Source organism: Lipotes vexillifer, unplaced genomic scaffold (assembly GCF_000442215.2).
Source record: "Lipotes vexillifer unplaced genomic scaffold, Lipotes_vexillifer_v1.1 scaffold240, whole genome shotgun sequence".
NCBI classification, from domain to species: Eukaryota; Metazoa; Chordata; class Mammalia; order Artiodactyla; family Lipotidae; genus Lipotes; species Lipotes vexillifer.
This window is the reverse complement of record NW_006797481.1, coordinates 10,066,392-10,089,565: the sequence shown is the minus strand read 5'-3', so window position 1 is coordinate 10,089,565 and position 23,174 is coordinate 10,066,392. Positions and strand designations below refer to the sequence as shown.

Here is a 23,174-nt window from a genome sequence, read left to right as displayed (position 1 = left end):
GTGGTATATGACTCTTTTTGAATTATGGTTTTCTCAGGGTATATGCCCAGTAGTGGGTTTGCTGGGCCGTATGGTAGCAAACACATCTTTTAATTCCAAGTTAAAGGGTGGCACATTCAGAAATACAGGCTTTTTTTTTTTTGATACAGATAAACTTATCAAGAAGATTGAAACCAAATGTTAATTAGGGGAAGCTCTTTGAAAGTAAAGTGGATGCTTTAAAAAAATGGAATTATGTGGTGATTTTTTTTTTTTAACAGTCTGAGTAAGTAAATTGAATTTACGTTAATTATATTAGTTTGGAAGACGTTGAAGCTTTTTTTTTTTCTTTTTAAAGAAATACATCCCCGAGGAAGAGTTCCATTTGGTAATTTAATCAGTGCACGTGAAATTAAGGAACGATGGATATAGAAAACGAGCAGATACTGAATGTAAACCCTACAGGTAAGTCATATCTTGAAGGAACCTTGACTGTATTGTGAGCAAGTTTCAGGCCATACCAAATTTTATGAAAACTTCTTTACTTTAAAAACCGTCTTACTCATGCTATAAGAAAACAGGTCATATTTTAAAAATCAAGTTTGTGATTCTTATTTTTATGAAATTCATCACATGTTGTATTTTTCTGCCTGTCCTTTCACATTTCATACGTTTATTCTCCACTATTCATAATAAACTACATGGTGTAGCAGAGGAGAAGAATAGTGAACCTGCTCATTACTGTTCTCACATGAGCTAGTTAGTGGTCTTTATAATATAAACTGTTGGTATCATTGATGTCTTTCCTAGCTAATAATCTGTATATTACAAATTAACTGTGTATTTTCCCTGATTTTCCATAATGCTTCAGTAGTACATTATTATCATAAAAACGGTTTTGTGGAATATGTCCAAAAGCTAAATAACTTCAGATCACTGAAAATGTATATATAGTTTTCAGAATAATCTTTGTAGAGAGTTAATTAGGATTTTGAAATAGTCTCAAGAGTGAGAACTTTTCATGTTGGTACACTTTAGATAATTCTTTGCTTGATGATTAATATTGAAAAAATCTCTGTAAATATGTTTAACGTATTTCATTTTTTAATACTACAGCTTCATTTTTTCAGTGACTTTAATTCACTGTTGTGTCCAGTTACATAGTTTTCTTTGAATGCACACTTTGAAGTTGAAACTTCTTTGCTATTTTGTATTTACGAACCTGATTTAAAGTGTAGTAGAAAATTATAGTTGAAAAAAATTACAGTAGTTAATGATTATTTTGGTGCTGCTTTACATACAATAGCTGTATGAGTACTTGTTTTTTAGGATTACAAATTGGTATCATGTCCCTGCTTCATTGAGGTGAGAATGGTAATAATAAAATTTAAGAATATATTTCACAGATAGGTAATTGTTTGTTCTCTGCACTGTCTGGTATAGCCAGTAGTCACATATGGCTGTTGAGCACTTGAAATGTGACTTACCTGAATTGGGATGTATCGTAGGTACAAAATACATACCAGATTTCAAGAGACTTGGTATGAAAGAAAGAGATGAAATCCTCAGTGATTTTTTCTATTGGTTACATGTTGAGTTGATATAATGGATCTATTAGATTAAATAAAATATATTAAAATAAATTTTACTTGTTTCTTTTTAGTTTTTAATATGAATACTGAGAAATTTAAAATTACATATTTGGCTTGCATTATATTTCTGTTAGATGGCACAGCTCTAAGTTTTATACTTTTTGTTTTCTAACTATAACAAGTCCTTGTTTTAATCTGGATCTTGATGCCTCTGCTGAGTACTTCCTTAAATACTTCAGTACTTGGATGAGCCCAAGACAGACCTTCTTTGCAATAAATGCTTCCTGTAACAAATAGTCCAAGTCAGACAGACTAGTGTACTAATTCCAACTTCTACTTTTACCATCTCTGTTACTTGGGGAAAGTGGGTTATTTGCTTTGACCTTCAGTTCTTCATGTATAAAGCTGGGATTATAAATACCCTCTTTATAGGTTTATTGTTAGGGTTAAGTGAGATACCGTGCATGTGTGTCATGCCCATAGCACATATTATGTATGTCACAAATGAAAATGAGCTAATATTGTTAATTATAATTATGTAACTCAGTGGACCAGTAGTTGAAAATGTGATCATCTGGTACTGTGGTGTAATATAAGTTGGGTTGGTTATTGAGATGTCAGAGACTTCAGAAAGAGGGAATTAGTACACAGTACAAAAGAAGTCACCAGATTCTGTACTCAGGGTTTTTATCTTTTTAATTTTGGTCTTCTTAAAATCAGATCAGTAGTGGTTATGGAACCCCAAAACTTAGGTGAGTATGAATAGCAAAATATAAAAGAGCAGTTGATACAAACATGGGTTAAAAATTATGACCTAATATATAAAATATACCTAGATGTGTCTACTGTTGTAGATACATAAATGTGTATTTGAAAGGATATTAAAATAGTTGAAGAGAAGAAACTCAAGTGTAGGAAATATGATTGCTTGAATACTTTAGTACTCTGAGGGACATTTTAAAGCATTCTAAGAGAGGCCTTTATCTTCTGGATTAGTTGTGGCAGCTTACCTTAATTGTAGAATAATGAAAGCAATATGTTAGAGGTAGATGTTTAATGTTTTCTTCAATCATCCACTCTTACATGAAATGGCATCTGATTTGTCTGATCTCTGGTCTTTCCTTCCCTTTCCTCTTCTTCTTTTCTCTCTTTGTATTCATTCCCTTGTTGCCTGTTTCTTTAGCTGTCACCACTCTTCTGTACTCTAGCTTTGTATTTTCTATAGTTATAGTCGTCTAAGATTCAAATGTGGGTTTGAATCCTGGCCACAGTCCTTTTTAGATATATAACTTTTCTATGAAACATCTTCTCTCTGAAAAATGAGGATAAACAGATTCATTATAGAGCTTTGTGAGGATTATAGACCATGTATGTAAAGTGCTTGGAACCTGATACAGTAGGTAACAGTACTGATGGTAATGATAGAAGAAGTAATATGACTATTATGACTACTGCTACTGCTGTTACTACTAGTCATAGTAGTTTAGTTATGATGATGTCTCAAACTGACCCTCCTAACACTGGCTTCCTTTCCTAGTCTGAAAACTTTTAAATCACTGTTTTATTCTTTATTCTCTTTGAAAGCCCTTTATTTTTTCTTTGAAAGTGTCACTTTCTTATTTACCCCAAAGTTATTAACCTCTTGTCCTTTCCAGTTAGTTTGTGACTGAATACTGCAACATTTTCTTAGCTGGTCTCTCATTTTATAATTTCTCTTTTTTTCTAATATATCCTGTATTCCTCTGACAAACTAATTCCCCCATCATCTACCTATGGTATCAAATCTCAGCTCTGACCATTTGAATGTGGGAGTGGTCAGCAGCTATTCTAGTGATTGGGGCAAGATCATGAAGGACCTAACATTGCAATGTAATGAGTTTACACTTCATTTCGACCCAATAGGAATACCTAGGGTTTTCAGTGGGAGAAATCAGTCTCCATGCAGTTTAGAGAATGGTTTGAAGACTGAAGGCAGCAGACTACTTATGAGACTGCCGAAGTAATTTGGCTCTACGTAATGTTTTGATTGTTTTTTGATTACCACAGGGTTTGTTACTAACTTTCATAATTTTTGTCAAGAATTGTGAAGATTTTAACACATCTGTGCTGCTTTTTATAGGTTGATTTAAAAAAGTTTTAGTTTCTACGTATTACTTAAAAAAAAAAACATGTTAAAGCCCATGCATATAGACTTGACACATCCTAATTATTAGGAATATTTAAAAATATTTGAGGGATTCAGCTCTGAGTTGAGTGAGCCATAATGAACAAAACTTGGGCCCAGGGATAACTAATTCAGTAGCTTTCTGACTTAAAAAGTTTTTGGAGTAATGCCCAGTGTCTCCATGTCATTTGATCTTCATTGACATTGGAGTTGATGGTATAAAGGATACTCTGCTAGGTGCTGAGGATACAAAAACTACAGTATAGGAATGGTTCCTCTTTTGAGGCTTATGACTTATTTGGAAAAGCAATGACATATAAAAAGAAATAAAGTGATTTCCATGATGTGGTAAATGAGCAGTGTATGAATGTTATTGTGGCTAGAATTGTTAGGAAAGTTTTCATGGAGGAAGTAAGACTCCAGCTGTATATCCTAAAGGATTTCGGTAACTGAAAAGAGCAGTGAGGATGACATTCTAAATGGAGGACCTTTGGGAACTCCAAATGTTGCTGTCTTTCAGGGGATAATGTACAAATCTTACACAGTCTGGAAGAGTTTCAGAGAATGGTAAGTAGTGTGAGTCAGGTTTGGAGAGATGAATTAGAACTTTGAGATGATGGCTTTCTTTGAAAGCAGTGAAGCATCAGCAGTTTGGCACAGTAATCATATATGATCACGTATTTGCTAAATGCCTTTCATGCTCTTTGGATTAGTACTATTTTCTAAGTGTCCACAATTAATTATGAGAGATTTGGCAAGTTATTTAAACAGTCTTAGCTTCAGTTTCCTTATCTCTATAAATAATGTAATAAATAGCTCTCAAACTTGTGGATAAATGACAAAGTGCCCAGCCTAATGCCTGGTAAATAGGCATTCTGTAAATATTAGTTTATCTACGTTCCCTAAAGATCCTTAGTCTTTTCTTACTATCTCCAATTGCTTGACTGTCTTAGCTCATAAAAGTCTCAAAGGTTTTGTACTGTATTTGGTGTTTATATTAACGTAGGTTTTACAATGTAAACACATGAAATAACATGCTTTCAGTAAAATTTTTCATTAACATTCAGTGCCTTAGTTCATTTGGCATGATAATGTGAAAAGTACTACTAGTTTGTTGTCATGTATTGGACTGAGCCATGTGAAATTGCCAATATGTGACTGTCACCTACAAAAATGATAATTTCATGTGATTCAACTTAGTATAACTTATGACTATAACTGGTATAGCAGTAGATGGTTAAAATACTTAGAATTCTTTTCCTTCATTTTCTTTTTAAGAGCCTGATAATTTAAGTGACTCTCTCTTTTCTGGTGATGAAGAAAATGCTGGGACTGAGGAAATAAAGAATGAGATAAACGGAAATTGGATTTCGGCATCCTCCATTAATGAAGCTAGAATTAATGCCAAGGTGAAAAGGCGGCTACGGAAAAACTCGTCCCGGGACTCCGGCAGAGGCGATTCCGTCAGTGATAACGGAAGTGAAGGCCTTAGAAGTGGAGTAACTGTACCATCCAGTCCAAAGGGAAGGTTGCTAGATAGGCGATCCAGATCTGGGAAAGGAAGGGGACTACCAAAGAAAGGTTAGTATATACCACGTCCAAAGACATAAATGGAAAAAATATTATCTGATTCTTATACTACAGTTTCCTTGTTCTAAGAATGAGAGAAATTTAAACAGTGATAATGTCAAGGTTTTATGGCTTGTATATGTTTTTACATAGTAGTAATCTGAGGACCATTACCACTTTTTCTTTTAAATTGAACCTTTTTTTCTTGTTTGAGTAGATTAGTTTTCTTGAGCAGTACTTGATCTCATATTTCCAGCAAAATACACACCAGTGTTCTTCACTGTTAAGAATTGTGCATGTATTCTCTAATTCTGCTTGAAAGAAGTAGGGTCAGAAATTCATCATGTCTATTATCTAATGAATCTAATTACTTATGTCCATTGTTAAGAATACATGATAAATATAATTTGACTGGTAATATCTGGGTCAGAATTTTAATAATTTTGTAGATCTGGTTCTGAGTTCTTTTCAGGTCTGTTTGTTTTAGGTACTGGAGTGGAATGGTCTTGTTTCACTGCTGTATCTCCAGTGCCTGGAGTAGTGACTAGCAATCTGGGTACTTAAATATTTGTTGAATGAGGGGTATGTCAGCCTCTGTCTGTCGTAGAATTTTGATGCAATTTGGAGATTTCACCAACTTCTAAATGGTGGGAGCTTCAAATTATGGCCTAGGATACTTGTAAAATGTTTTTGTGCCCTGTCAGAAATTGTTATTTTTGTTGAATGGCTCTGCAACCATTGGCTGGGTCAAAATGAAACCTAGTTATCAGATTCTGTTTTGCTCTGGTGGCAAGAATTATACTCTATGTGTAAAATAACCCCCCCCCCAAAAAAAATTGGTGATACTGTACAAGTTCTTTAAAAATAATGCAATATACTGAGCTTATAAAAACATTTCAATACGTTTATTTAGTAAAGCAACTTTGAAAGTTGGAATTGTTAAACTTCTGCTGGTGAATTTGTACGTAGAGAAGTAGAAATGATGATTCTGTTAATGCTTCAATAGCTATTAGTTATTTGTAACATATATCTAGTTGTGAAGTATTTGTTTCTTTTTATATCTAAAGAGTATTTGACTTTAAAACATTTGATGGTGGTCAGTGTACTTCTTTGTTGAATAATTTCTCCCTTGTGGAGTTTTCGATGCCACATCTTACTGGCTCAGCATATTTCTTTTTTGTTGTTGCTGTTCCCAAGATATGTCAGATAGAATTTAGAGCTCCACTGCAGTATCACTTGCCTTGAGGTCACCGCTACAGCTGTTTTTCTGATATTTTTGGTTTGTTTGTTTTTGCTTTTATTTTAAAGCATCTGCCTTTTTAGTTTTAACTTTGTAGGCTATTTCAACTTGTTTTTCTGGAAATAGGTTATAAACTATGTAATATCTAATCATTACTAAAAAATCAGTGATCTGAATAAAAAGAGGCTTAACATATAATTCTTAACTGGCAAAATTACCAGCATAGAAATTAAAATACAGTTTTTTAACTGCTATTGAATTAACCCCTGAACATCTAGAATTATTTCAGATTTCAATTAAAATTTATGAACTATGGACATTATGTGCTCTCCTTTCTCAGTTCTAAACTTTTTCAGGTGGTGCTGGAGGCAAAGGTGTCTGGGGTACACCTGGACAGGTATATGATGTGGAGGAGGTGGATGTGAAAGATCCTAACTATGATGATGACCAGGTAGAAGTGTTTTACTTTCTGTAATATATACTTAAAATACTTATAAACTTTTTGACCTCATGTTTGTAGTATACTCATATTTATCAAATCATGTATTCTATATGTATACTCTATACCATTCAAATCATATGTATATATAATTTTATAATGTGTGATTATAATTTGTGTGATTATCTGATATGTATATGAGTGTATATATATGTGTGTACACACATTAGTATGTATATCTAAATCATATATATATTCAGTCCTTTCAGACTGTTAGGTTAATTTTGGATTAGAAAACCAAGTTAACTGACAGTAATGTATGCATAATTTTCACTTGGTTTCTGAATTTAATAATTAGACATGGATATATTTCTAAGGGAACATGAAAAATATATTTTTAAACCAGTAGGATTCAAGTATTATAAAATCTTTGCTAAATGTTCTAATTTTAATATATAGTCTTGAAAGACTTGAAAGTATGTTGTTAGACTGAAGCCAGTCACAAGTTGCATATAAACATTTCAGGGCTTTTTTTTGCAGAGAAGGGGGATAGAAGATTATTGGACATCTTATTCTTTTTGAAATTTCAGTTGAATAATGCTTTTTCCTTAAGAGATTTTTTGGTCACTACAACATTGATTTTTGTTATAAGGGCTTTTTTATTATCATAATACTAATCATGAAGGCTTTGGCTCCTGCTGTTTTGTTTTTTTTTAAGTGAAGTTTTAATGAAAATACTAGGTGTGATAGGAAGCTTAAAGCTTTTTGGTCACTGAAGTATTGGTTTTGTGGGAGAGAGAAAAAAATTAACAGAAGATATGGGGGATCAGAAGCAAGGCATATATTTTCTGTAGTTAGTGGTTTTAATCTGTATATTGGTTTATTGTATTCAGATTTTATAAAAGAACAGTGACATAGATTCTGTTTTTATATAAGTGATCAAAGCATGTAGCATCTCTTTTTCTTGCCCTGAATGGGTATTACTAACCAGTTGGAGTATAAAATTGTGAAACAATTTCAGTTCATCTGAATATTTTGTTCTTTAATTTATAACTTTCTGCCCCTTCCCTTTCCAGGAAAACTGTGTTTATGAAACTGTAGTTTTGCCTTTGGATGAAACGGCATTTGAGAAGACTTTAACACCAATCATACAGGAATATTTTGAGCACGGAGATACTAATGAAGTTGCGGTAGGTTTAAAGTTGAAAGTATAATTTATTTAATATAGGAGAGCAGACACTGTTAAAAGCAAAACATCGTATTCAGAATGATCTTGGATCACTGAAAAAGTTTAAGCATTTTTTTATGCATAAATGAATTTCTAACTAAGAAATGGACTAAAATTTTATTTAGACCACTTCTTACCTATTTGGGATCAGATGAGGGCTGTGTGCCATTTTCTTCTCTGAAAAATGGCACAACAGAATAATTTTTATCATTATAGCATTTTTAATTGATAGTTTATAAAATATAATTAACAATTTCAAGGCATTTATGGACCTTCTAAAAAAATATCCTTAGGGATCTCATTAAAAATGCCTCAGTTCCATTTTTTTGACATTCATTTCGATGCTTAGGACTAGAATAAAATTTATCTTTGTACTCTGTCTAGAAAAGAACACAGATACACAAGTTTGGAAAAGAATGCATACAGAAATCAAGAGAACAAATGTGTGGTGGTTTTTTGTTTTAAATTTATTTATTTAATTAGTTAATTTAATTAATTTAATTTTTGGCTGCTTTGGGTCTCGGTTGCTGTGTGCGGGCTTTCTCTAGTTGTGGTGAGTGGGGTCTACTCTTTGTAGTGGTGTGCGAGCTTCTCATTGTGGTGGCTTCTCTTGTTGTGGAGCACAGGCTCAAGGCACGTGGGCTTCAGTAGTCGTGGCACACGGGCTTCAGTAGTTGTGGTTCGCGGGCTCTAGAGCACAGGCTAAGTAGTTGTGGCACATGCGCTTAGTTGCTCCGTGGCATGTGGGATCTTCCCGGACCAGGGCTCGAACCCATGTCCCCTGCATTGGCAGGTGGATTCTTAACCACTGCACCACCAGGGAAGCCCCACAAATGTGTTTTTGAAGCATAATTTGTATGGGAACATTTACTGTGTTACGAATTGTTTGTAAAGTAAATCTAAAAGGGTAAAATTTAATTATTGGTCTAGTTCAGTAGTTTAGTATTACTGACTTAAAGTAATAAAATTGCATCTCCATAGAAGATTTTTATAATTTAGATTCTTTTAATTCAGACTGGGTTTTCTTTTCTTTCTTTTTTTTTTTTTTTTTGGCGCGGGCCTCTCACTGCTGTGGCCTCTCCCGCTGTGGAGCACAGGCTCTGGACGCGCAGGCTCAGTGGCCCTGGCTCACGGGCCCAGCCGCTCCGTGGCATGTGGGATCTTCCCGGATCGGGGCACGAACCTGTGACCCCTGCATCGGCAGGCGGACTCTCAACCACTGCGCCACCACGGAAGCCCCTAGACTGGGTTGTCTTGGTTTGTCTGATAATATGAGGTTTGATAGCTTTGAGTTTTTGTAGGAATAAAACCAAGTATTTGTTCAGCTTACCTAACCGGTGTCCTTGTTAGTAGTCGTTACTCTAAGTAACTGAGTTACAAGGTAGTCTCTGTGGTCATACTGCCTATATTCCACTTCCAACCTGGGCACTCCTCTGGGTGCCCTCAGCAAATACTTAATTTTTCTGTGCTTTGGGTGTGGTGAGTATGATGATAATACCTCCCTCAAAGAGTATAAACTAAGGTGGCTGTTATAATTCCTGATACACTGTAAGTGGTCAGTAAGTATTAGCTGCTGCTATTATGTTTTTTAAGAGAGAATTTTACTTCATTCCAGCATTTAAAACAATAATCCCTCTTAAAAACAGTGGTTTAAGATCTCATTTTAAACTTTATATGAAAGTATAAATATTTGGGTGAAGAGAGTATAAACAGCTTATGATAATGTAAAATGAATTTCCCTTCAAATGCTCATAAAACACTATTTCTAGAAGTAATAGAGTATAAGGCAGAGGGTTAGTTAACTCCTAACACCAAACTTAGCAATACTATGTAGTTTAATAAACTATTTTAGGTGTAGTTCACATTCTTGATTTTAGTGATGTTCAGACAGTTGAAGCTTAAAGTGGATCAGTATTTATATGTAGAAAAAGATGTATTTATCTTATCCCCAAATTTTGAGTGCTTCTCTGATTTTTTCCAGTCAAGGAGAGAGAAGGATATATGGGTAATATCTTGATTTTTTTCAAAAATAAAATAAAATTAAATTGAACTATAGGCAGTGACATACTTTTTTTTTTTTTTTTGAATAGGAAATGCTAAGAGATTTAAATCTTGGCGAAATGAAAAGTGGAGTACCAGTGTTGGCAGTGTCATTGGCATTGGAGGGAAAAGCTAGTCATAGAGAAATGACATCTAAGCTTCTTTCTGACCTTTGTGGGACAGTAATGAGCACAAATGATGTAGAAAAATCATTTGATAAATTGTTGAAAGATCTACCTGAATTAGCATTGGATACTCCTAGAGCACCACAGGTTTGTATGATTCTTCCTCTTGTTCATTCTCTCCGTCTACTTCACTTGCAAATAAATATAGAACTAATACATAGTCCTAGGAAATTTTATTAGATGAAAGAAGAAAAACTGGCCCATATTCCCTGTCACACAAAGATAGCCCTCTAATGTTTTAGTGTATTTTTCCCTAGCTGTTTCCACCCCCGCAACATAGTTTTCATCACACTGTAATTTTATAACTTACTTTCCCCCCATGCTCTGTATAGTTTCTAGGTCATGTTTTTTTGCTGTCTGTGTATTCTCTATTACATGTAGTTAAGCTGTTTCATGAGCTAGGATTTTTAAAAAATGTAGATTGTTATAATTGAGGATTAAGTTTGCTTCACTAATGTTTATTATAAAAATAATGATAAATAAGATTGTTCCCTTTTGTAGCTTTGTGGGGAAATAATTAGAAAATTCATGACTTATGTATGCTTTTGTTGTTTAGATTCTGTTCAAAGCCTTTTACTTCTATTAGATTTCATACATGCTGACACTATAATATGACTTTCTGGTTTGAAATTGAAAATGTGTGAAATCGTTGCTATTTACCTGAGCAGAGTTTTAAAGAAAGGTAGGAGCACTTTACTTAAACATTAATTTAGGAATAGACTATAGGTAGGTTAACATAAATGCTGTTTCTGTTTTACTTTCCTATGACAGACCATAAGTAGTCTGTGTCAGTATTGAGCTGTGATTCAAACATGAATTTTTTTTCTTTTTATACAATACCCATACTTTAAAAAAAAACTGTACATAAGTTAATAGTCATTATAGAAGTTTTGAAAAATAAAAGCCAAAAGGAAGAAAGGCCAGCAGAAATAACCACTGTTAACTGTTAACATTTTGGTGTTTAAATCTTATTCTACTTTTTTTGGGTATATATCAGTGTATGGTTTTTACATATCCTTACGTTTTTTGTTTTAATAAAAAGTGGAATCATACTGTATATGTTACTTGGTAAACTTGATTTTTCTTACACCATAAAATGTGGTAAACCTATTTGGCCACACGGTATACTGTCTTACATATATACCATTCAACCACACAATTACTGTTAGACACTAAGTTGTTTCCAGTTTTTTTATGAAATAATGCTATGAACATACTTTCAGATAAATATTTCTGCACAACTTTTCCCCGTCAGATAAATTCCTTTAATCAAACAGTTTTGAGAGACCATAGTCCAATTTTTTTCTTTCCAGAAGAGATGTTTCTCTTGACTATTAAGTCATTGACTTACTAGGAAGTAATTTTGATTATATGCCATGTTTCAAGCAGTGTGCAACGTGTTGGGGATTCAGTAGTGAGCAAAACAGATATTTTATGCCCCCATGGCTTTTAACTTGAAGGTTAAGATGTAGGAGTGTATGCCAGGCATAAACAGTACGTGCTAAATAGGTGTTTTTTGAATACTCCAGCATGTCTTAGGTATTGACTGTGTAGTTCAACCAGTCTTTATCATTTATGTTTTTAGAAATTGTGTCCTATAAAGCTTTATTTTAGATTTTTTTATATAGCTCTTTTTTTTTTTCTTATTATAGTTGGTGGGCCAGTTTATTGCTAGAGCTGTTGGAGATGGAATTTTATGTAATACCTATATTGATAGTTACAAAGGAACTGTAGATTGTGTACAGGCTAGGTAAGTAAATTAATTTTCCTACTTAGACTTTCAAAATAGGGGAAAGTTCTACAGGATTCTGTTGAAATGACACTTGAATTAATCAGACTTTGTGGACACCTATTTGTCATTTTTGTGTACTCTTTACCATTAAAACAAAATTGAGAGATTCTTGACATGATATAACAGAAAGAAGACAATACTATAATGCAGAAGTTCTGGGTTTTAGCTAAACTGTTAGCTACCTTTATGTCAAGCCACTTTTCTCTCGGCCTCAGTTTCCTTATTTATAAAATGAAAGGATGGGACTTGGAATGTTTTTTAAGGTCCCTTTAGGTTTTAATATTCTGTAATTATTTAATATTCTAATAAGATGGACAGTATTAACAAAGGAGCCCTGTTTTCAATTTTATATTTATTTGCTATAGAAATCTTAGGAAATAATGTTTTTCACTTTTTTCTTTGGTATAATTATAAGCTAAATGTGATATTTGGGAGTTATGCTCTGATTTTTCATAACTTCCTGGAAACTTAGACTTGGACTTAGCCATGTCTTAGGTTTTCACAGGTACAGATATTAATTTTCTAGGACTACTTCAGGTCAGAGTGGCATGGTTGCCCTGGTGGAAAGGCATGGATCTATGTAAAAGTTAGTTTTAGGTGAAACATTCCTTCTCAGGCTAGATCAGTAATTTTGAAATAATGTTATTAGACTTTTGTTGACCGAGAAATGGAAATGAGTGAGAGAATATTAATATGAGAAGCAACTTTTTTTGTTCCCAACTTTTTATCTTGAAAAATAGTTTTTTAAGAGACTTCTGAACTTTAGGTTGCTTTTATGTTATATGAAAGCTTTTAGTGTACATGGGTTTTTTTCCCCAACTTCATCCATAATTTGGTCAATCTCAAGCATGTCCATATGTCAAAATTAACTTTTTTTTTTTTTTTGTAGAGCTGCTCTGGACAAGGCTACCGTGCTTCTGAGTATGTCTAAAGGTGGAAAGCGCAAGGACAGTGTTTGGGGCTCTGGAGGTGGGCAGCAGTCTCTTAACCACCTTGTTAAAGAGGTAACTACTGGGCATTGTCTTTAGCTTAATTTATATGTATTCTTCAGGGAAACAAACTCTGCCCTCTAGCTGGTATTTTAGTGGACAAAAATTGATTTCAGTCTTATAGCTGCAAGTGGAAAATCCTTATATATTTGGATTTATGCCCTTTTTCTATAAATTATACAATAATTATATAATCATTATTAAATTTTTATGGTTTCTCTGACTTAAACTAAGACTGTGTTAAGTTAAAGGGGTTTTCATGAAGAAGGCTGTGTAGGAACCTCAGAGGAATACCTAAAGTCTTTTTCTTGGAATGTAAAATTTTTCAGACTGTTGAAATAATAGTTTCTGTTTTGTAGTTATTCAGTAAATGTTCATATTTATAAGAGCAGTTTGAAACTGGATGGTCTCAGATTGTAAGTTATGCATTATGAACACTAGAGTAGATCAGAGTGGTAGATTTTTGTAGGGAAGTTCACTACCTGTATGCATTCTTTAAAAGAAAAAGTAATTGGTTTTTGCATTAATACCAGATTTATTCTCTATGGATTTTTTTTTCTGGCAGCAAAGTGATATTCTATAATAAGAAACCAGAAAAAGTAGCTAATCCTAGTTGAAGATTTTTAAGAAAATTAGAAGATTTATATTGTACATGTGCTTCTGATTTTTGAGTATAATCTTTCATGTGACTATAGTTTTGATATTTAATAAATATTTTAATGATAGGTATACCAAGTTTGAGTGTTAAGGAGCTCTAAATATTGTTAGAGCTTTGACCAGTTTTGTTTTTATATATGTTAAGGTGTGAGTTGGTGTTTGTAATGTCATGATTGCAATATCTGTTTTTAAAAATTTTTTAAGTTATTACAAATATTGAGGTATAAAAACAGTGGAAATACCAGAGCAATTCAGCAAGAAAATGAAATAAAGGCATCTGAGTTGGAAAAGAAGTAAAACTATCTCTGTTCCCAGATGACATGATCTGTATACAGAAAATCCAAGTGAATTCTCAAAAAAACAAAAACACCAAACTATTATAAATGAATTCAGCACAGTTGCAGGATACAAGATCAGTGTACAGAATTTAATTCTAGGTCTTTTGTACACTAGCAATGCAATGAATGGTCTGAAATGAAATTAAGAAACAGTTGCATTTGTAATAGCATAAAAAAAGATTAAAATACAAAGGAATAAATTTAACAAAGGAAGTGCAAATCTTGTGCACCAAAAACTGCAAAACACTGTTGAAAGAAATTAAATAAGGCCTAAATAAGTAGAAAGATATCCCATGTTTATGGACTGAAAGACTTAATATTGTTAGGATGATAATGCTTCTCAGAATTAATATTTTGAGAAACTGCCGAACTGTTTTATGGTATGTGAATTATCACAACGAAAAAAAATGGTCACGATGAAAATTGAAATAAAACTACCAATATATGAGGTTGGCATTATTTGGATATTCATTTATTTTACATGGAAGGATGAGTTGGACAGAGAGGACTTTTAGAAATATATACATGTATTTATAATTTATCGTTCTCAGCAATGCATGGGACCCAATGGGAAACATTTAAATACTTTAAATTAATAACAAAGTTAAAAAACTAAGTGATGTAATTTAAATAATAAATATATTAGCTTATAATTATAAAGTAAAAATACTTTATTCAAGTAACATGCTTCAAATATTTATTTTCCTAAAGCATGATAATAGCAATCATTCACCAAGATACATTCTGTTGATCAAATTTTACTATACTTTTAATGGATATACACTGTAGAAGTTGGAAATAGAACATACTTAAATGAGATTTCAGTCAGCCAATATTCATTGAGTGTCTGCTAGGTGCAAAGATGATTTTACCAGGCGATGTATAGGGGAGGACATTCCTCGTTGAAGTACTTGTGTTGAAAAACTTCTTTTCTCTGGAGCCATAGATGTTCTTGTGCAACTTTCAACAGGAGAGTCAAGACTTGCCTCCTTAGCTATAACTGGAAGCTGAATTACTGACGAACGTTTTAAATAATGGTCCTCAAATCTTCAGTTGTAGAGAAAAGAGAAAACTGCTTTGGAAATCTTTGCCCTGTCTAGTAAAGCCCTATTATCTCTCATTTTTTGGCTCCCACTTAGTGTCACGCTGATAGAAATGGGTTTGCACCACTTTAAAAATTCATTTTGAGACTTTCAGTTAGCGCCCTCTAGTGGTATTTAAGGTCCCTTGTTTTACAGGGAGCATTGAAGCATTATGGTCACAACTCAGGCCAAACACATCTTAAGTCTACTCATCGATCGCAATGGATTATTGAAACACACCGAAACACTGCATTCCCTTCATGACTATGAACCATTTAAAATTTGGGGATTTGCTTTTTAGTTATTAAAAAATTCTGTTATGATAGTGTCATGTCAAGACTATTCTTAGACAACTGTCTGTGACCTATTTATCATGTACTATATTGAGATGAGGGTAAATAAATCCTTAGGCAAAACAGACTTTTTGAAAAATCAAGAATTCTAACACATCTCAATCTTTAAATCTAATAGATTGATATGCTGCTGAAAGAGTATTTACTCTCTGGAGACATATCTGAAGCTGAACATTGCCTTAAGGAACTGGAAGTACCTCATTTTCACCATGAGCTTGTATATGAAGTAAGATTACTTTGACATTCCAAAAAGAATTATTAAGTGTTCCTTTTTGCACCCCAGTGACATAATGCTTCTTTAATAACATACATTTTTGTTTTCTTTTAAAAATTTTAATATTAAGGGGGAGAGGGTTTTACAATTTTTTCTTTTTTTTGTCAAGGTATAATTTAGAGTAAAATATACTCTTTAGCTGTGCAGTTCAATGAATTTTTGACAAATGTATCAAGTCACATAACCACTATCTAAGAATATAGAACATTTCCATCACTTCCAAAAGTTTGGGGCTAACCTGCTCCCCTACCACTGTCATCTCCTGGTAACCACTAATCTAACGTTTGTCCCTATAGTTGTGCCTTTCCCAGACTATCAGTCATATAAATGGAATCATACTGTGTGTCTGACCTTCTTCGGGTAGCATAATGCTTTTAAGATATGTCCATGTCATTTTATGTAACAGTAAATTCACTTTTTAGTGCTGGGTGATATTCCATTGAATAGACCTACCATATTGTTTCCAGTTTGAGTGATTATTAAAAAAAAGCAGTCATAATATTCACTCACAGGTTTTGTGTGGACATATCTTTTCATTTTTCTTGGGTAAATACCTAGGTGTTGAATTTCTGGATCATACAGTAAGAGTATTTTTAACTTTATAAAAACATTCATATTCATGATATGTACTTTCCAGATTTTTCCTTTATTTTATAATATCTTTATTAAAATAATGTTCTCATTCCAGAATATGCCCCCTCAACATACTGTATTAGATATTTGGCAATATGTTAACAATGCATTGGCTTTAATTTCTATATAGCATCTGTCATTTTATCTCAGATAATGATAATGCCAGGAGGTTTGAGTTAAATGAAAAGTACTTAGATAATGTTTAGCATTTCTAGATTTAAATCTTAGCCTTGCACTTCTCATCTGTGTGCTTTTGAGTGATTCATTTTAACTTTTAAAGTATTAGTTGCCTCATCTTTTATTATTTATTTATTTATTTCCCCCCTGACACACACACTGTATTTTATTTTTACAAGAGATAAACTGACACCAAGCATTGTAAATGGATGATCGCAACAAAAGCAACAATGATTGCAATTACCTAACACGAAACACACGCATATTATGTCATATGACATTCAGTCCAGTAATCCTCCACTGCAACAGCTCCTTTACTTTGCAGTGATAATTGATTTGTATATTTTTTGCCTCTGAGTCCTTGTTGGATTTTTTTTTTATTCAAACAGAAAGTCACAAAAATTATAATCATCCTCATCTATACATATATATACACATATTAGAGATGAGATCTGATAGATTTTAGGAGCAGTTTCTTATATGAAAATGAGCAATAATTCAATCATTTATTCCATTTTTAGGCCATTGTAATGGTTTTAGAGTCAACTGGAGAAAGTACATTTAAGATGATTTTGGACTTATTAAAATCTCTTTGGAAATCTTCTACCATTACTCTAGACCAAATGAAAAGAGTAAGTATAACATTATTTTGAACAGTTTTTAGGCTTACATCTTGAATACAGATTACGAATTGTCAATGAAATTTTCTTTTAGGTTTGTGTACTAATATTATGTCTATATATATATTAATGGTACTGTTTATGTTTGAACCTCTTATAGCCATTTCCTGGAAAGTAATAAATACTCCAGTATTTTTGAACCTGTATTTTGAAAACTGTGATGTGTATGTGTTCTTCCTCAAGAGTTCTAAGATACGATAATTTCTTTTTTATATCTAGAGAGAAACATGAATTTCTAACAAATTTATAAAGTACTTAATTTTTTCCTATTTAAAAGTGTATGCATTGTTATTAAATATTGGTGAGGTTCTTACTTGCCTTTTATTTTTTAAAAATGTAGTAAACGTATTATAGAGAAGTAGATGGGGAAGAAATGTGTCCAACGTCTAAATGTCTGCCTGAAGCTCTTTTGAGAGAACAGTTTTAAAGAAAATATTCTGTAAAAAATAGACTTACTCTTCGTACTTTTCGAGGTTCGGATCTGACTGCAGTCTAATTATATGAACATTTGGCCTTAAACATAGATTGATAATAGTGATGGGTTGTATGGCATTATGTATCTTATATGGGCTAACAACTCTGTATGTAATTCCATTGTTTTTAGGGTTATGAGAGAATTTACAGTGAAATTCCAGACATTAATCTGGATGTCCCACATTCATACTCTGTGCTTGAGCGATTTGTAGAAGAATGTTTTCAGGCTGGAATAATTTCCAGACAACTCAGAGATCTTTGTCCCTCAAGGTACTTTGTTTATTACTTTCTCAACATGAAATACTGGCTGAGGTGCTTGGGAGGGCTAAGCTAATTTTCTGTCATTCCAGCTGTGTCTGAAAAATAATAGTATCTTCCCTGAAGTCACTCATCAGTGAAAATCATCTGAATTTATGGAGAAACAAGGGTGAAGCTTATTTTGTTCTCTTGTAAATCTGTATAGGGACTACCTCATGAAGCCACAGTTCATTGGGAGGAAAATAATTCTGTGGAGTAGTTCTGTGTACCAGGCTCTGTTCTAAGTGGTTTAAATATTATTTCAGAGTAGATACCACCAGTGAGATGAAAAAATTGAGGCTTACGGCAGTGTAATGTACCTTTTCTAAGGTCACGGTAGAAGCCAAGGATGGATCCAGACTTTTTCTGGCTTTTAAGATCTAGGTTCATTCCTGTATTTCATGTGGGTTCCTTTTGCTCCCTCATAGAATGGAGAATTGGGACTGATTGGATTTTACCGCTCTAGAAAGTGTGTGTGTGATTCTTTTGGAGGTATTATATATGTGCTACTAGGTTCAAACTCTTCAGGAGTTGATGAATTTTTTTTTTGTTATTGTTAAAGCTTATAAAGAAGTTTGTATTGTAATAGATATAAAAGTTTAGCAACAGCTAACCTTATGGTCTGGGTCTGTTTTATATTTTAAGTTTTTGTAATTTTTATATGAAGAAGTTTCAGTCTTTATGTATTTTTATGTAAGTGCACTGTGAGAATTAATCTCAAAAAATACTTCCCGATAGTGTCCTTTGCTCTACAAAGTTTAGAAGCCATTAAGAGAGAAGAAAAAGATAATGGTGGAATATACATTTTAATGGCTTTGATAAAAATGTTTGAAAATGTAGATCTCTACTTTGGTGACGGCATCATTGATACACTGATGTGCCAAGTGGTATACATCAGTAACAACTGTCAGCTTTGGCAAGGCTTTCTGCTACTTGCTGCTTCATTTCCAGCCTTGATCTCCTAATATTATAGTGTAAAGCCTTATGTTCAGGAAAATATAGCTGGTTTACATTTAGACTTAGTATGAAAAGGGGTTAACACTTTGGCACTGGCTCTTTTAAAAAGTTTTTCAGCCTCTATTCAAAAGTCTAATTAGTTACTTCTATTGTGGTTTTACTTTCAAGGATCATTTGAAGAGATGTCTAAACTTTCTATGTATTCCATAGAACTTTCACTTCTTATGTCTATCCTTTTGCTTATTTGGACGGAGTGCACATTTGTGTGTGACCTTGAATGCCTGTGTGTATTGGTCTAGGGTCAGAGAATAATAAGGGCTAATCCTGCTCAAGTTCTGTTTAGCACTTAGCGCTTTAGGCTGCTGTTCAACTATTCCTCTCGGGCTGCTGTCACTACATGTAGCTAGTGTGTGGTTACATTATAGAGGAAAGTCTCTTGAGTTTGAAATAGCAGAAATCTCAAAATGGGGCATATGGGACTTCCCTGGAGGTCCAGTGGTAAAGAATCCGCCTTACAATGCAGGGGACATGGGTTCAGTCCCTGGTCGAGGAACTAAGATCCCACATGCCGCGGGGCAACTAAGCCCGCACACCACAACTACTGAACTCGTGTGCCTCAACAAGAGCCCGCGTGCTGTGAAGCCCGCACGCCGTGACTACAGAGCCCATGCACCCTGGAGCCCGCGCACCACAGCTACAGAGCTGATGCGCCCTGGAGCCCACGAGTCACAACTAGAGAGAGTAAACCCGCATGCCACGATTAGAAAGAAGCCTGAGTGCTGCAAAGAGACAAGTCCACATGCCGCAACGAAGACCCAACACAGCCAAAAAAAAAGAACATACATAAATATTTTTTTTAAAGGGGCATATACTGGAATTAATTGGACTCTGTTTTTCCACATTCAGGTTATGGCTTTTCTATATCTGAGAAAAAAATTAAACATTTTTAAACATAGGTATTTTGATAGCTTCTGTAGCTCTAGTTTGCATAATTCCCAATCATGTTGGTGTTTCCTATTTGGTTCAGTGTTTAGCTTTCAAATAATATTAATGACATAGTAGAAATAAATACAGGCATACCTCATTTCATTGTGCTTTGCAGATGCTGTGTTTTTTACAAATTGAAGGTTTGTGGCAACCCAGCGTTGACAAGTCTATTGGTGCCATTTTCCCAACCAGCATTTGCTCACTTGGTGTCTGTGTTGCATTTTGGTAGTTCTCAGTATTTCTAAACCTCCACCAGCAAAAAGATTAATGACCTGTTAAAGGCTCGGATGATAATTAGCATTTTTCAGCAATAAAGTAGTTTTTAATTTTGATATGTACATTGGGTTTTTAGAATAATGCTTATTGCACACTTAATAGGCCACAGTATTGTGTAAACATAATTTTATATTCAGGAAACCAAAAAATTCATGTGATTGTAATGTGATAGCACTTTATTGTGGTGATCTGGAACTGAACTCACAATAATTTTGAGGCATGTTTGTATTAAATTTCCAAACAGCATAATAATGTTTGCCTTATTTATATTTTAACTCTTTTTTTTACATGACTTCATTTGGACAGTGAACTTATTTCAATCATCAAGCTTTTATTTAACTAAAAACTGCTCAGATTAAGCAGTTCATTTGATATGTTCTAGGATATGTATCAGGGGAAGTCTTTTCATTAGAGGAATGCTGACTTTTAAAAATATAAATGACAATACACCCCTTTAAAAATTAATGAATAACCAAAAAAGATGAAGTTTTAAATTCTTTTAGTTGACTGTAGTCAGAATTTGTTTTCTTGTGTTTTTTTTTTAACATTTTTATTGGAGTATGATTGCTTTACAATGGTGTGTTAGTTTCTGCTTTATAACAGAGTGAATCAGTGATACATATTATTATATCCCCATATCTCTTCCCTCTTGCGTCTCCCCCCCACCCCCATCCCACCCCTCTAGGTGGTCACAAAGCACCGAGCTGTTCTCCCTGTGCTATTTGGCTGCTTCCCACTAGCTGTTAGTTTTACATTTGGTAGTGTATATATGTCCATGCCACTCTCTCACTCTCACACTTTGTCCCAGCTTACCCTTCCCCTTCCCTGTGTCCTCAAGTCCATTCTCTAGTAGGTCTGTATCTTTATTCCCATCTTGCCCCTTGGTTCTTCATGACCCTTGGTTCTTCATGACCTTTTTTTTAGCTTCCGTAATATGTTAGCATACGGTATTTGTTTATCTCTTTCTGACTTACTCGACTCTGTATGACAGACTCTAGGTCCATCCACCTCACTACAGATAACTCAATTTCGTTTCTTTTTATGGCTGAGTAATACGCCATTGTATACATGTGCCACATCTTCTTTATCCATTCATCTGTTGATGGACACTTGGGTTGCTTCCATGTCCTGGCTATTGTGAATAGAGCTGCAGTGAACATTGTGGTACATGACTCTTTTTGAATTATGGTCTTCTCAGGGTATATGCCCAGTAGTGGGATTGCTGGGTCCTATGGTAGTTCTATTTTTAGTTTTTTAAGGAACCTCCATACTGCTCTCCATAGTGGCTGTATCAATTTACATTCCCACCAATAGTGCAAGAGGGTTCCCTTTTCTCCACACCCTCTCCAGCATTTATTGTTTCTAGATTTTTTTGATGGCCATTCTGACCGGTGTGAGATGGTATCTTATTGTAGTTTTGATTTGCATTTCTGTAACGATTAATGATGTTGACCATTCTTTCATGTGTTTGTTGGCAATCTGTATATCTTTTTTGGAGAAATGTCTATTTACGTCTTCTGCCCATTTTTGGATTGGGTTGTTTGTTTTTTTGATATTGAGCTGCATGAGCTGCTTGTAAATTTTGGAGACTAATCCTTTGTCAGTTGCTCCATTTGCAAATATTTTCTCCCATTCTGAGGGTTGTCTTTTGGTCTTGTTTATGGTTTCCTTTGCTGTGCAAAAGCTTTTAAGATTCATGAGGTTTCATTTGTTTATTTGTTTTTATTTCCATTTCTCTAGGAGGTGGGTCAAAAAGGATCTTGCTGTGATTTATGTCAGAGTGTTCTGCCTATGGTTTCCTCTAAGAGTTTGATAGTGTCTGGCCTTACATTTAGGTCTTTAATCCATTTTGAGTTTATTTTTGTGTATGGTGTTAGGGAGTGTTCTAATTTCATTCTTTCACATGTAGCTGTCCAGTTTTCCCAGCAGCACTTACTGAAGAGGCTGTCTTTTCTCCATTGTATATTCTTGTCTCCTTTATCAAAGATAAGGTGACCATATGTGCGTGGGTTTATCTCAGGGCTTTCTATCCTGTTCCATTGATTTATATTTCTGTTTTTGTGCCAGTACCATACTGTCTTGATTACTGTAGCTTTGTAGTATAGTTTGAAGTCCAGGAGCCTGATTCCTCCAGCTCTGTTTCTCTTTCTAAAGATTGCTTTGGCTATTCGGGGTCTTTTGTGTTTCCATACAAATTGTGAAATTTTTTGTTCTAGTTCTGTGAAAAATGCCATTGGTAATTTGATAGGGATTGCATTGAATCTGTAGATTGCCTTGGAAATTAATGAATAACCAAAAAAGATGAAGTTTTAAATTCTTTTAGTTGACTGTAGTCAGAATTTGTATCTGTTTTCATGTTTGTGTTCTTTTCATTGCAGGGGCAGAAAACGTTTTGTAAGTGAAGGAGATGGAGGTCGTCTTAAACCAGAGAGCTACTGAATATAAGAACTCTTGCAGTCTTAGATGTTATAAAAAATATATATATCTGAATTGTAAGAGTTGTTAGCACAGGTTTTTGGGGGTTTTTTTTAAGCACTTGTTTTGGGTACAAGGCAGTTTTGAAATTTTGTAAACTTACATTTAAGGGAAATTTTTAAAGGAAGTGTTTTTTCTTTTTCTTTTTCTTTTTTTTTTTTGAGCCTGTAAAGGAGGGACAGAAAAGTAACCACTTCTTAAGTGGGATATTCTCATAAGCTACCTTTTTTAAGTGCCATGTTTATGACATAATCATTCCAAGTTTTGCATTGATGTCTGACTGCTACTCCTTTCTTT

The 23,174-nt window shown here is 33.9% G+C and overlaps 1 protein-coding gene across 2 annotated transcripts; it reads left to right on the top strand.

Moving 5' to 3' along the window:
• The first annotated feature begins 401 nt into the window (after positions 1-401).
• Positions 402-22,841, top strand: PDCD4 (programmed cell death 4). 2 transcript variants are annotated; one of them, XM_007469635.1, is made up of 11 exons: positions 402-444; positions 5,056-5,316; positions 6,901-6,995; positions 8,060-8,173; positions 10,302-10,523; positions 12,089-12,186; positions 13,118-13,232; positions 15,766-15,873; positions 17,253-17,363; positions 18,016-18,155; positions 22,781-22,841. In XM_007469635.1, the coding sequence occupies exons 1-11, from the start codon at positions 402-404 to the stop codon at positions 22,839-22,841; spliced, it is 1,368 nt and encodes a 455-aa protein (XP_007469697.1). The 2 variants fall into 2 exon arrangements, with proteins under 2 accessions (XP_007469697.1, XP_007469696.1); XM_007469634.1 differs by having other exon boundaries at positions 5,014-5,316.
• The last annotated feature ends 333 nt before the right edge of the window (positions 22,842-23,174 follow it).